At 46.4% G+C, this 13,341-nt stretch overlaps 1 protein-coding gene across 1 annotated transcript; it reads right to left on the bottom strand.

Annotated features, from left to right (window-relative positions):
• Positions 1–8,511: 8,511 nt before the first annotated feature.
• Positions 8,512–10,059, bottom strand: LOC125727511 (hydroxycarboxylic acid receptor 2-like). The gene has a single exon (XM_049004309.1). It carries the CDS (start codon positions 10,057–10,059, stop codon positions 9,070–9,072), a length of 990 nt encoding a protein of 329 aa, XP_048860266.1. The 3' UTR covers positions 8,512–9,069.
• Between the last annotated feature and the right edge of the window lie 3,282 nt (positions 10,060–13,341).

Below are 13,341 nucleotides of genomic sequence, written 5' to 3'. Positions count from 1 at the left end.
ATTTTAAAGGTAATGTAAAAGGCCCACTGCTCCGAGCACTGTCTCCGCGTCCGCTGATGAACTTAACTTGTTCTACGCGCTGTTTGATGTAAACAGCAAGCCGTCCACCGACAGCCTGCCAGTTCAGTGTGAGGACATCAGTGGTGAATTTCCAGTGTCTGTGACGGCGCATGACATGCATGTTGCCCTGTGCGAATGAACACCAGGAAAGCTGTGGCACGGGATGGCATCTCCGGACGTATACTGCGGAGCTGCGCTGACCAGCTAGCCAATGTGTTTACCCATATTTTCAACGAGTCTCTGGCTCAGTCTGTCATACCTGCGTGTTTTAAAAAATCCAAAGAGTAGCAAGCCCTCAAGCCTCAATGACTATCACCCCCTGGCCTTAACATTTTTTGTCATGAAGATGTTCGAGAATCTTCTTAAGAACTTCCTCTGTTCTGCCATCCCCAACTCCATCGATCCACTGCAGTTCGCCTACCGCACCAACAGATCCACTGAGGACGCCATCTCTCATGTCCTACATACTACCCTCACTCATGTGGATGGAAAGAGGGGGAATTATGTGGGATTGCTGTTTATAGACTACAGCTCAGCATTCAGTACCATAGTCCCTCTCAGACTGTTCACCAAGCTGAGGGATCTGGGACCAGCTGAGCAGATGGATTCTGGATTTTCTTTATAAGACCCCAGGTGGTGAGAGTAGGCAACTGTGTATTCACCGCAATCACCCTCAACGCGGGAGCTCCACAAGGCTGTTTCTGGAGCCCACTGCTGTACACCCTCTACCCCTATGACTGTGTAGCCACACTCAGCTCAAATTCCTATGTGAAATTTGCTGATGACGCAGTAGTGCTCGGCCTCATCTCCAACAATGATGAGTCGGCCTACTTGAAGGAAGTGGAGAACCTGGAAAAGTGGTGTCAGGATAACAGTATCCAACTGAACGTCATCAAAACAAAGGAACTGATTGTGGATGACAGGAGGCAGTAGAGCTCTTTCCCACCTGTCAACATCAACGGTGTTATGGTGGAGAGGATGAGCACTTTCAAATACCTCGGCATCCATCTACAGGAGGACCTCACCTGGTCCACACACACATGTGCTCTGATCAGCAAGGCGAGGCACCATCTGCTCTACCATCTGAGGCAGCTGAGGAGGTTTAAGGTCTCTCCTGCTGTCCTAAAAGCCTTCTACTCGGCTGCTGTAGAGAGCATACTGACCATGAGCATTACATCATGGTTCTGGAACTGTTCTGCCCAGGACCGGAAAACCCTGCATAGGTGGTTAATGCAGCTGAGCGCTGCACCAGAATTGCCTGGCCCTCCCTACAAGACAACTACAACAACCGCTGTAGGACCAGAGCCTCAAAAATCTTCAAGGACCCCTCCTACCCCAATAACTCTCTATTCTGCCTGCTGAATTCAGGCAAACAGTTCCGCAGCCTTATGACCAGAACTGAAAGGTCAAAGAGGAGCTTTTTTCCCCAGATCATAAGGCTCCTAAACCAGGACAAGTCTCAGTGCACCTAGGTCTTCCACCGGCCTCTGCAGTGACTCTTTAGTTACTGTAACACGGACATCACTCTCTGCACACTGTATACGAGTGCCCATAATCCTATGAGTACATTCAGTTCATACTGTGCAAATTGTCAATACATTTCTCAGGCCTCTTGCACATTACACTTATATTTCACAGCACAGTCACTTTTACCTTAATACTTGGGTATAGATTATTTACAGCTGAACATTTTTCATATATTTTTAATTTTATATTGTTATTTTTATACACAGCTGCTCAGAGTGACCAGGGTTATATTTCACTGCATGTTGTATGTGTACAACTGTATACGTGATGAATAAACCTCTTGAATCTTGAATCTAAGTGTTTTATTGTGCTGGTTCTCAAAGCTGAGAACAGCTAGATTCCTCGGACAGTCATCTGCCATGGCAGTATGGCGCAGGTGATTTCTTACAAGTTTCAAAGCTGCCTTTACCTCCTACAATACTCACTGGCAACCCCCTCCTTATGTGGGGTTGCCACCTGTCCCGGTTTTCCCAGAATTGTTCTCTTTTTTGAGCAACTGTCCCAGAAAATTTATATTCCTTCCCGGAATACGAATTGTCTGTTTTTTTTTTTTTTTTTTTTTTTTTTTTTGTGAAAATGTTTCCTTCTGGGCGGCATGGTGGTGCAGTGGTTAGCACTGTCGCCTCACACCTCTGGGACCCGGGTTCGAGTCTCCGCCTGGGTCACATGTGTGCGGAGTTTGCATGTTCTCCCCATGTCGTCGTGGGGTTTCCTCCGGGTACTCCGGTTTCCCCCCACAGTCCAAAAACATGCTGAGGCTAATTGGACTTGCTAAATTGCCCGTAGGAGTGCATGTGTGAGTGAATGGTGTGTGAGTGTGCCCTGTGATGGGCTGGCCCCCCATTCTGGGTTGTTCTCTGCCTCGTGCCCATTGCTTCCGGGATAGGCTCCGGACCCCCCGCGACCCAGTAGGATAAGCGGTTTTGAAAATGGATGGATGAATGGATGGATGGATATTAAACTATAAAATGCTTATGGATGTTAAATGCACACTTTTAATTTGGAAGCAATGCTGATTGGAGCAGGGAATGATTGGTGTATTTCAAATAGTTTATAAATTTTTTTTACAAGTATTTTCAAATCACACAAAGACAAAGGTATGTTCAAGCCTTATGTTTATGGCCAAGCCAAGACCACGACAAAAAGGTTTAGTGACCAAAAATATACTGAGACCATTTCTGTAGATCAGAAGGGACACTATTTCATATAGCTGCCATCAGATGTTGTGACCCCATAACATTCCTAGAAAAACCAGTAACTCACCATAACTGTGGGGTACCAATCAGCCTCAGCAGGGAGGTCACACTCTCTGATAGCCACCATTGTCACACCCTGCATCCCTTCCCACTCGTTCTCTCCCTCGTGTAGCTCTAACAAGCCACACCTGTTGCCTGTTTAATCGTACCTCTTGTTGCAGTTTAGGGAGGCCATCAAGTTGGTCTTCAGCACCAGGATTTAATGGGATCCTGTACAAGGTTTTCAAACAACGGCCCAAGCTTCTAGAGCAGCTGTGGAAGACACATAGAGTGGTCTGGAGAAGGAGAAGAGTACCGCAGCAGTGGAGATATGTGGAGGGTGTATGGATCCCCAAGGAGGAGAATGCGAGTAACATCGAGCAATTCAGATCCATCTCACTCCTCAGCGTGGAAAGTAAGACCTTCTTCAAGATAGTTGCAGAATGCCTCATGGATTTCCTCTTGAAGAACTCCTACATGAACATGATTGTTAAGTTGGTAGAAGTGGAGTGCAAGCAAGTTTAAGGCCTGGATTTACCAGCATGGAATCCTGCCTTGGGTCCTCTGGCCTCTGATGATGTACGAGGTCCCAGCCACCATGGTCGAAAATTTTGAAAGAAAAATCAAACCAGTTCCTATGTAGATGACTCAGCCTGCCACAAAGCCTAAGAATCATTGCCTTAATCAGCCATAGCAACAAGCTGCAGCTCTCTTTCAGAAATCTGGTAGAGGAGTTCAAAGTCACCCAAGCTAGGGAAATTCTGCTCTACCGAGACTCCACTGAAAGGTATCACCTCCACCTCGTCAGTCGCCTGCTCCTTCGCCAGCTGTAGGTGCGCCTTCCCCAGCGGCAACTTCTGCTTCCTCCTTGCCTACTCCGGTGTCCCCTCCGCCTCCCTCCTCATCTCCACCAGAAGTCACTCCACCTTCCTCCTTGCCCCCTTCGGCCCTGGCCTCGTGGTCGCCTGTGGCTCCTACGGCTCCTGCCTTCCTCCCGCTGGGGTTCCGTTCAGCTCCCTGGTTCCTCCTGCCCTTTGCCTTTTTGCCCCCTGTGTTTGTTCCTCATCCCTCTGTACCGCCTTTGTTCCCTCCTGATCCTTTCAGTCTTCCAGTTGGTGCGCCCCCTGGTGGGTTTGTCCCTCCTGTGGGTTTGTCTCCTGGTTGTGTCCCCCCTGTGACATTGTCCCCCTCCTTGGGTTCTGTGTTCCGATCTTTGGTGTCCTTTGGTGTCCGATCTGTGTCTGTCTCCGTTCCCCGTCATTTGTCAGTTGTCGTGGTTGTTCTCTCTGTGTTTATTCTGTGTGTCGGTCCTGTTCCCGTTGCCACATTGATGTTGTTGCTTTTGTTTCCCCAGGTGCTGTCCTGTCCTGTCCTGAGTCCTGTGGTGTCCCTGGTGTTGCCCCGTTGGTCCCTCTGGGCATACCTTTGGAGGGGGGGGGGGGGTGGTTCTCTCATACCCTGATCCTCCCTTGTGCCACGCCCCCTCATCTACCCAGTGTGGAATCCCTGTGTTACCAGTTGTTTCGAGTCATGTTAATTATTGCTGTGTATTTAAGTCTGCGTTGAAGTATGTTTCCCCAGTCTGGTCATTAACATCGCAACATAGTTTTCGTGTTCCTGAGTGTTTCCTGAAATAAATCCCTCGTTTACCCGATTCCACGGCTTCTGTGCTGCACTCCGCCAAAGTCACGACACCTGCCTGATTGCCCTTGGTCAGTGGTGTCTGGGGACAGTATGGAGTACAAAAAAAATGTAACTATGGATCAATATTACAGGTGGCTAGATATTAAGGCACTTTCCAGTTTGTCTACAAGTACAATTGTCAGTTGGATGAAGGACATCATTTGTACCCATTGCATTTTTTACCAGTTGGTAAGTGACAATGGACCGCAATTTGTTTCCCAAGAGTTTCAGGACTTTGCAGAAGAATATGGTTTTACACAGAGCGCATCCAGTCTTTATTTCTCACAAGCTAATGGTGAAGCTGAAGCAGCTGTTAGAATCACTAAAAAACTGCTTGCCCACAGTGACCCTCACCTCACCCTGCTGAACTGTTGGAGCAGTGTTCCCTCAGCCATTGACATCAGCCCAACTAAAGCATTGATGGAGATAAAAATCTACACCTGTCTTCCTAGATTGGTTAAGCAGCTTCATCCACAGTGAGTTGGCTATAGGATGATCCACCAAGTTGATGAACAAACCAAAGATCATTACAAAAAACCCGTATGATCAACAGCATGGTACTCATGAATTGTATTTTTTACAGGTTGGTAAACACCTAATTTTACCAATTCAGTGACTGTTTTAGAGACTCAACAATAAGTCCTCATTCAACTAGTCCATTTTCATCAGCTTGTTTTTAACTGCTACCCACTGCTATGCTGAAGATAATGAAATGAATGTGACACAATTTCTCACCAACAATAAGTTTACGAGTGCATTTCACTTTTAATTTTGTGCGACACCGATGAGTCGAGCTCTGGTATTGTCACAAAGGTTCACCTGCAGGGTTGGACATACCGGATTCAAATGGCCAAGGGGTATGTATGTCAGAATAGATGCCACCTTCAATCGATTCCAAATCTACCACTATTGGATATGGAGAGAGAGGAACCTGTATGTCATTCTGAACAACCAGCTACTCCTGTGGGCACTCACACATCAGACCTCACTACATGTATCAGTACTCCCACCGTGCTATCTGCATACCGATCTGACCACAGCTAGGTGCCCACCACAATGCCTGATTGAAACATACTCACCACCTTGGGCTTTTGAACAGTGATCCAAGAATTTTTGCCGACAGTATGTGAAGCTGTGTAGTTCTGTTATATTATTTGTGTGTGCATTAATTTGATCTTTAAAATGTACTTTAAAATTGCAAATTGGTGTTGTTTTACAATGTGCAATGAGTGCACTGTATTGTAGGGATAGATGATGTTCCTGAGTTTGTACTGGTGTGCCATAAGGTGTTTTAAGTGTGTGTATGAATATGGAATTTTCAAAGCAATGTCTGGGTAATAGATACCCTTTTGTATGTACTTCTGTTTGGAGGTAGGTTTTCTTGAAATATTAATATTAGCATTTGGGTATTACTTTATTATAGGTTTTGGTTGTGTCACTTCCTTAGGTAGGCATTAAGAAATAATACCTACTCCTTAATGTTGTCTTGTATCAGGAAGGACAGAAACAAAGGCAGGCATGGGGAAAGGCTAAGGGGGCTTTATTCAAAGAGAACATAGCAAACCAGGTGAAAGGAAAAGGAGCACGAGGGATCAAAATGGGGTAGGGTGACTTGGGAGAGAACACAGGGCAAACTGGGGAGCGCAGGCAGCAACATCACAACGACTGGACTGGGGAGCTCAAGACAGGGAGGCTCTATATACACCACAGATGAGGGAGCAGACGAGAGGCACCTGGGATCATCCACACAAGGGCCATAGAAAATCTGTGGAGGGAGTTGAAAGTCCGTGTTGCTCGGCGACAGCCCCAAAACATCACTGCTCTCGAGAAGATCTGCATGGAGGAATGGGCCAAAATACCAGCTACTGTGTGTGCAAACCTGGTAAAGACCTATAGTAATCGTTTGACCTCTGTTATTGCCAACAAAGGTTATGTTACAAAGTATTGAGTTGAATTTTTGTTATTGACCAAATACTTATTTTCCACCCTAATTTACAAATAAATTCTTTAAAAATCCTACCATGTGAATTCATGGATTTTTTTTTCACATTCTGTCTCTCACAGTTGAAGTGTACCTATGATGAAAATTACTGACCTCTGCCATCATTTTCAGTGGGAGAACTTGCACAATCGGTGGCTGACCAAATACTTTTTTGCCCCACTGTACCTCAGTCTACGTGACAAGGTGATTTATTGGCTCAAGCAGCCGGTGGTAAGGGGCGATCCCATGCTGCAAGCCTTCGTGCTTCGGACGAGGGAAACTCTTGAGGAGATATCCCTGTTTGAGGACACGCACCTTGCGGCAGAGGTGCATGAAGACATTCGGTGGCTGAGAAGCGGAGTGGCAGAGGCTAACATGAGGCAAGTGGCTGAGGACTGTGGCTGGCCATATGGCCCGCTGTCCAAACTACCTGAGGTGCCCCAGACTCCGCCACCCGCTGCAGGAAGGGGAAAGAAAGCGGGAGGACAGACAGGAGATACTCCTAGGGACTGTCTCTGTCTCTGCTGCCCGCCCTGCTGCGTGCTGGAGCCACCTGCTGCTTTGCTGCCGGGATCAGCAGCTTGCCCCATCTTAGGGACGCGCCTGGCTTTTAAAGGGGTCAGGTCTGTTGGGGATCCTATCCCGCCGGTCCCCAAGATCCCCAAATGGGCAGTGCCCGCTGCCAAGGTGCCATTTCCTGCAGTGCCCCCAGTGGTTCCTGTTCCAGCAATGCCCGCAGTGCCCCCCGTGGTTCCTGTTCCAGCAACGCCCGAAGCGCGCCCCGTTGTTCCTGTTCCAGCAACGCCCACAGCGCCCCCCATGGTTCCTGTTCCAGCCACGCCCACAGCGCCCCCCATGGTTCCTGTTCCAGCAACGCCCGCAGCGCCCCCCCGTGGTTCCTCTGCCTGCGACTTCGCCCCCCCCCCACCGTGGTTCCTCTGCCTGTGGCTTCGTGCCCCCCCCCCGTGGTTCCTCTGCCTGTGGCTTTGCGCCCCCCCCGTGGTTCCTCTGCCTGTGGCTTTGCTCCCCCCCCCGTGGTTCCTCTGCCTGTGGCTTCGCGCCCCCCCCCCCATGGTTCCTCTGCCTGCGACTTCGCCCCCCGTGGTTCCTCTGCCTGCGACTTCGCCCCCCCCCCCGTGGTTCCTCTGCCTGCGACTTCGCCCCCCCCCCCGTGGTTCCTCTGCCTGCGGCTTCACCCCCCGTGGTTCCTGTGCCTGCGGCTTCGCCCCCCCTGAGGTTCCTGTGCCTGCAGCTTCGCCCCCCCCCCCCGAGGTTCCTGCGCCGCACGTGCCTGCAGCTTCACTCCCTGAGGTTACTGCGCCACATGTGCCTGCCGCTTTGCCCCCAGAGGTTCCTGTTGCGTCCTCTGAGGTTCCTGCTCAGCCCCCCGTGGCTCCAGACTCTCCTGCTCTGCTCCCTGTGGGAGCTCCGTGCGTGCCTAGCAGAACATGACACAACACAATAAACCTCATTTACTTTTTTTTCTGTTTCTGTTTTCAGATAACGGAACAAGTATGAAATAATGTTCATCAATGCAGCCCATTAAGAGTGCATGTTAACCAGCAGCTACTTTCAAGCCATTTCCAAGCTGCAGCTCTGCACTGCTAAAATCCCAATGTCCGCTAACAAAATCACCATACACATATTTACATTAATGATCCAAGAGAGGTTTAAGTTTTTCTGAGCAAAAGTTGGGTTTGTCCAAAAAGTCACTAGATTTGTCGCTAGTTGCTTCTTTGGAAAAAAATAGTCACTGAAGGGTTCTGAAAAGTCATTAAGTGGAAAACACTGCCGCAGATTTTACAGAAGAAAGCCTCACAGATGCCTGTAGATTTTCCTTACTCAGTAGTATTAAATGTTACAGTACTGAGGGGGACTAGGGGACAAATGTCTCATATAAATACACCCATTTCTGTACATGTCAATTTGGGTCTGTCACAGCAATGCTGAAAGTTGTTGGACAAAACTGACTGATAATGAGGTGGTTCAGTCACAGTCATTTATTTTCCCCGATTGCGGTGACAGATAAACAGTGCAAAAAAAGTAATACATTTGAAAAAAGAATGGAAAAAAAAACTGAAAACTGGTAAGTAAAACAAAAAACAGACCAACAAAGCCACTAGAATAGGCAAACAGTACATTCCACATATGACCCTGGGATTCAGGCTACATCCACAGCCAGCCAACTTCCAAATTAACCCATGCTCCTTAAATAGAAAGTTAGTCTTTCACACTGAAACTTGCAGCTTAATTGCCTCAGTATTTTAAACATGTTAATTTAATCCATACACTGGCAGTAAACTACACCTCAATACATACAGTTTCTACAATTGTTTGACTAGGTTTTTAACAGAAACAAAATGCATACAGTACAAATATAAATGGACACTCTCCTTGACAGTAGCAATTCCACAGTTTTGTAAATTTCTGGCATGAAATAAAAACTACAATTCCCAATATTTACAAATTGTGTGTTCCTTTGACCCTCCTGGTGCACTGGATGAAACTGGTAAGTGAAACAAAAACACCATCCGTCTTGTAACCAGTTGTTCAGGATCATGGCGTATCATCCAGCCAAACTCCTCACAGCTGAGTAAGTGTCTGAGAGCCCGTGTCTCGAGTTTGATCTTCCTCTCCAGGTACCTCTGCTTTCTTCCACAGCCGCTTCAACTGCTTCTTGCAGATCTTCTTGAAGGTTGGACTATAGAAGTAGTAGACAATGGGATCTAATGTGCTGTTGAGGTAAGTCAAGCTGATCGTGTAGAAGAAGACTGTTTGCAGGACATCATAGTCTTCACAGGGTCCAGGGTAGAAGGTGACTTTGATCCAGATGACCACCTGGGTCAGGTTGCTGGGAAAGAAGCATAAGAAAAACACCACTACTACCACAATGATGAAGTGAAGTGTCCTCTTGATCCTTTGGTCCTTGTCCAACTGCCTGTTCTTCAGCTGTGTGATGATCCGGATGGTGCAGAACAGGATTATGGCCAGAGGCAGGTAAAATGAGAAGACGAAGATAGACTTGTGCCAGGTAAAATAAAAGGTGGATGTCTCGCAAATCTGGAAGCTCTCACATTGGGTTGTCTCTCCACTAGTGGTGATGTGCATGTCGAATATCAGGTGGGCCGTCTGGGAGATGGTCAGCGCCCAGATCGCACAGGCAGCACACACTGTCTTTCGGACAGACATCGAATTGAGAGGGTGGTGCGGGTGAACCACCCGCAGGAACCGATCTACAGCCACTGCTGTCAGGAACAGGATGCTGCCACAACGGTTCATGGCCAGCATGAAGAGGGAGATGCGGCAGAAGGTATCCCCAAAGATCCAGTCTCTCCCCATCAGGTAGTAGCTGGCACGGAAAGGCAGGATCACGTTCAGGAGAAAGTCAGCAAGGGCAAGGTTGAAGAGGAAGACGGAGCTGCTTTTCCAAGGTTTTAGGCAAAAGCAGAAGATCCAGAGAGCCACACCATTGCCTATCATTCCCAGGATGAATTCAATGCAAATTATTGGAGACAAAGTTTTAAACAGACCCCCGCCAAACACACAGCAGTTGCTAGATGTTGTGTTCGTCATGTTTGCTGGATGAATATTTTTTTTTTAACAGAGTTTTTATTAACAGAGCAACTTGAGACGAGACAGGAAACAAGTAGGGGGAAGTCACTTAAAGACACCCTCAAATGAAACTGGCACAAATGAACACAGATGAGGCAGATAAGACTGCATCTGTTCATTAACTATTTGGCAACCAAGAGAAAATAGGCTGTATGGATCCCTTTAATATGCAAGACCCTGCTGGCCATGATTTTTGTAGTTTATTTCGGACAAATAAGTGTTATTATGAAGCACGTTCCTACTTCTTGTTCCTTCTGGTTCCACACTTCCTCTAGCAAACAATCTGGATTATTATTTTGTAGAACCTCGGTGAGGATGGAAAAAAATCCACAAGATGTGTAGACTGGATGACACGTGTATAAATGGCATTTCTGAACTGGCAAAAGTGTGCATTTGGTGTTCCCTGTGATGCAGTGGCATTTCATCCTACTTGCCTCTGCCTCATTCCCACTGTTATTTGGGATAAGTTCCATGCTTGCATTGACCCAAAACTTGATAAGCAGCTAGGGGGAAATAGTAGAACAGGTATATCATCTACTGCTATCTGAGGATTTCTGGATGTAAACTACATAATGAAGCGGGGGGGGCACAACATTTTGACATCATATTGCCTATTATGCTGCTGATTGCTCTTATCTTTCAGGCTGTTAATCAAAAACTTCTGGTTTCCAAAGTTACCCGTGATCATCGTGTGGATTTATACATCTTCTGCAAGGTGGATCTAGAGTTCTCAGTATTTCGGCAGATATTCTCCTCTGGTGCATAAACAAGCAAACCAGGGGCAAGAGCTTATGAGACACATCATCATTCTGCAGTTTGTGTGAAAGTCTGTTATCGCTAAACTTGTGATTAAAATAGGATGAACAAAATGCAGAGCACACTAGTCACAAGTTTATTTACAGCTTTGAACTTGAATAGCATGCAAAAATAACGTTTTTTTTTTTTTATTAAGCAAAACAGTTATTGCACCATGGTAACACTGCATTTTTGATCAGTCATTTCCTTTGTCGAGAAATGCCTGCAAAGAATAGGAAAGAAAAGGTTCCATGTTCAAACCATTTTTAACGACAGGATCAGTGCCACCTTCAGGGTTACTTCCACATTCAATGTAACTATAAGAGCACTAAACCATATTTAAACGCATTGCATCATTGGAGACACCACACCACCCCTCCCCTCCCCCTTACATAAGGCATGCATGGAAGTACCTTTAGGACTTCCTGTGCAGCAGATGCTGAGGGTAGGTGCTTGACCCCCTCCTTCTTCCTGTACTTACACACACACCTATAAGGAATTTGGTAACTCCAGTTAGTATTAGCATGTTTTCGGAGTGTTTGGAGGAAACTGGAGTACCTGCAGGAAACCTCATGATGACATGGGGAGAACATGCAAACTCCACCCACATGGATCCCTGGCAGAGACTTGAATCCAGGTCCCAGAGGTGTGAGGAAATAGTGCTAACCACTGCACCACTGTGCCACCCTGTATATGACTGTTTACAGTGACCTATTATGGCCTTTTCCTTTCCTGCTTTGTAAATAAACACAGTGCTAAAGATTCATTGAATTAGTACCTCTCACTTCTACTCCCAAAGGGACTGCTGTACCCTTGATACAGTAACTGAAAAGTATATATTTATACAATGTATTATTTTAAGTGTCTACTGAAGTAAAGGTGGATGCAGCTAATAACTGAGGATTAACTATTCAAATATATTTGCATTTAAGCAATATTATAAGTGAGGGTCAGAGAGCAGGGTCAGAGTTTCCCTGGAGCAGTTGGGGTCAAAGGCCATGCTCAAGGTCCCAACAGTGACATCACAGAGAGCCCTGATCTGCAGAGATGCATGCACTCAAATAAGAAACACAAGTTGACTCTTCATTTCCTGCTGATGAGACAGTCCACCAGATCGCGCACTTCGCTGTAATGGCCGCATAACACTATATTATGGTGACCAGACGTCGTCTTTTGCCCGGACATTTTTTGAGACCTAAAAATATGTCCGGGCAGAATTTCAAAATCGTCTGTGAATTTGTTCAACTAGAACCTCAAACATGCCTACATCGAATTTCAATTGCGTTTCTCTGTGTCGTTCACAAACTAGTCACTAGAAGTTTTGGATTGCATGGTCTGACTGTAGAGCTAACGTCATTGGTCGATAGCATTCTCTGTAACCATTTAATTGGCCAGTCTGCAAATCGAGAGGCATCTGGCTGCAGAAGGGCCTGACAGCGCGTGTCCTCTGTCAGGCCCCTTCCACTCTCAAGCCCCTACGTCATTTCCGTTCGAACGACAAATCTTCTTGTCGCGAGCTATAAGAATCCATCTTGTCGTGCGGATAATTCTGAAGTCGTGGAATGTATGACTTAACTATTTAAAAATTAATTATCACATCGAAATACGCCTGTGTTGAACTCATCGCCTTAGTACAGGCAACTCATGTTTACCTTAAAAAAGTCCTAAGAGTAGTGCTCGGTCACATAAAAAAGTCAGCCAAAGACAAAGTAAACTTTATAGTCATCTCAGCTACTGTATATACAAATATATAGAGAGGCAAGACGACGTGACTCCGACGTGACTTACCGTTATCAGGAGTGGCAAGATGGACTTCATAACTGAATATTACACTGAAGAAGAGAAAGATACCATTGTCTATCCCTTTTTTTTCAATTTTCAAATGTTTCAAAGACATGCATTTGTTTTTAGAAAACACAGCCGACAAGAGCTTAATCGTGTTTTGTGGTTTAGCGTAGTAGGTTCACTGTACAGTACATTGTTATTGTCACAACCGATCGTTCAGACCTCGTGGACCACGCCCACTTCATTTATCTCGTGTGAATCCCGCTTGTTACCAGCTTTCCTGTTTGATCTTGTTTGTCTTGTGTATTTCAGTGTGTTCTATTTCATTCTCCAGATCTGTCGTTGTTGTTGCTACGTGCCTTGTTCCCTGTGATTCCCTTTTTACCCTGATTAAACCCCGTTTATTCGCATTCACGGCTCCCTTCGCCTGCTTCTCCGCACCCGATGTCAGTTATTTTTTATATTAGTCATATATATGCATCTGTTTTTAGTGAAAAATCCTTAATCACTGATTGCAGTTGTCATGCCCGGCCCGCTCCTCCTGTGTGCCACGCCCCCTGATTACCCACGTGTTTTCTCCCGATTGTACCCAGCTGTGTCTAGTTAATTTGATCAGTCCTGTGTATTTCAGTCCGTGCCTTGCCTGAGTCCATTGTCTGTCAT

Source organism: Brienomyrus brachyistius, chromosome 2 (genome assembly GCF_023856365.1).
Source record: "Brienomyrus brachyistius isolate T26 chromosome 2, BBRACH_0.4, whole genome shotgun sequence".
In the NCBI taxonomy this organism is placed as follows: domain Eukaryota; kingdom Metazoa; phylum Chordata; class Actinopteri; order Osteoglossiformes; family Mormyridae; genus Brienomyrus; species Brienomyrus brachyistius.
The sequence above is the reverse complement of the archived record's forward strand: the minus strand, read 5'-3'. Positions and strand labels throughout refer to the sequence as shown.

Excerpts from the sequence above, each read along its gene's own strand:
- LOC125727511 (XM_049004309.1), bottom strand. The coding sequence starts at position 10,059 with ATGACGAACACAACATCTAGCAACTGCTGTGTGTTTGGCGGGGGTCTG.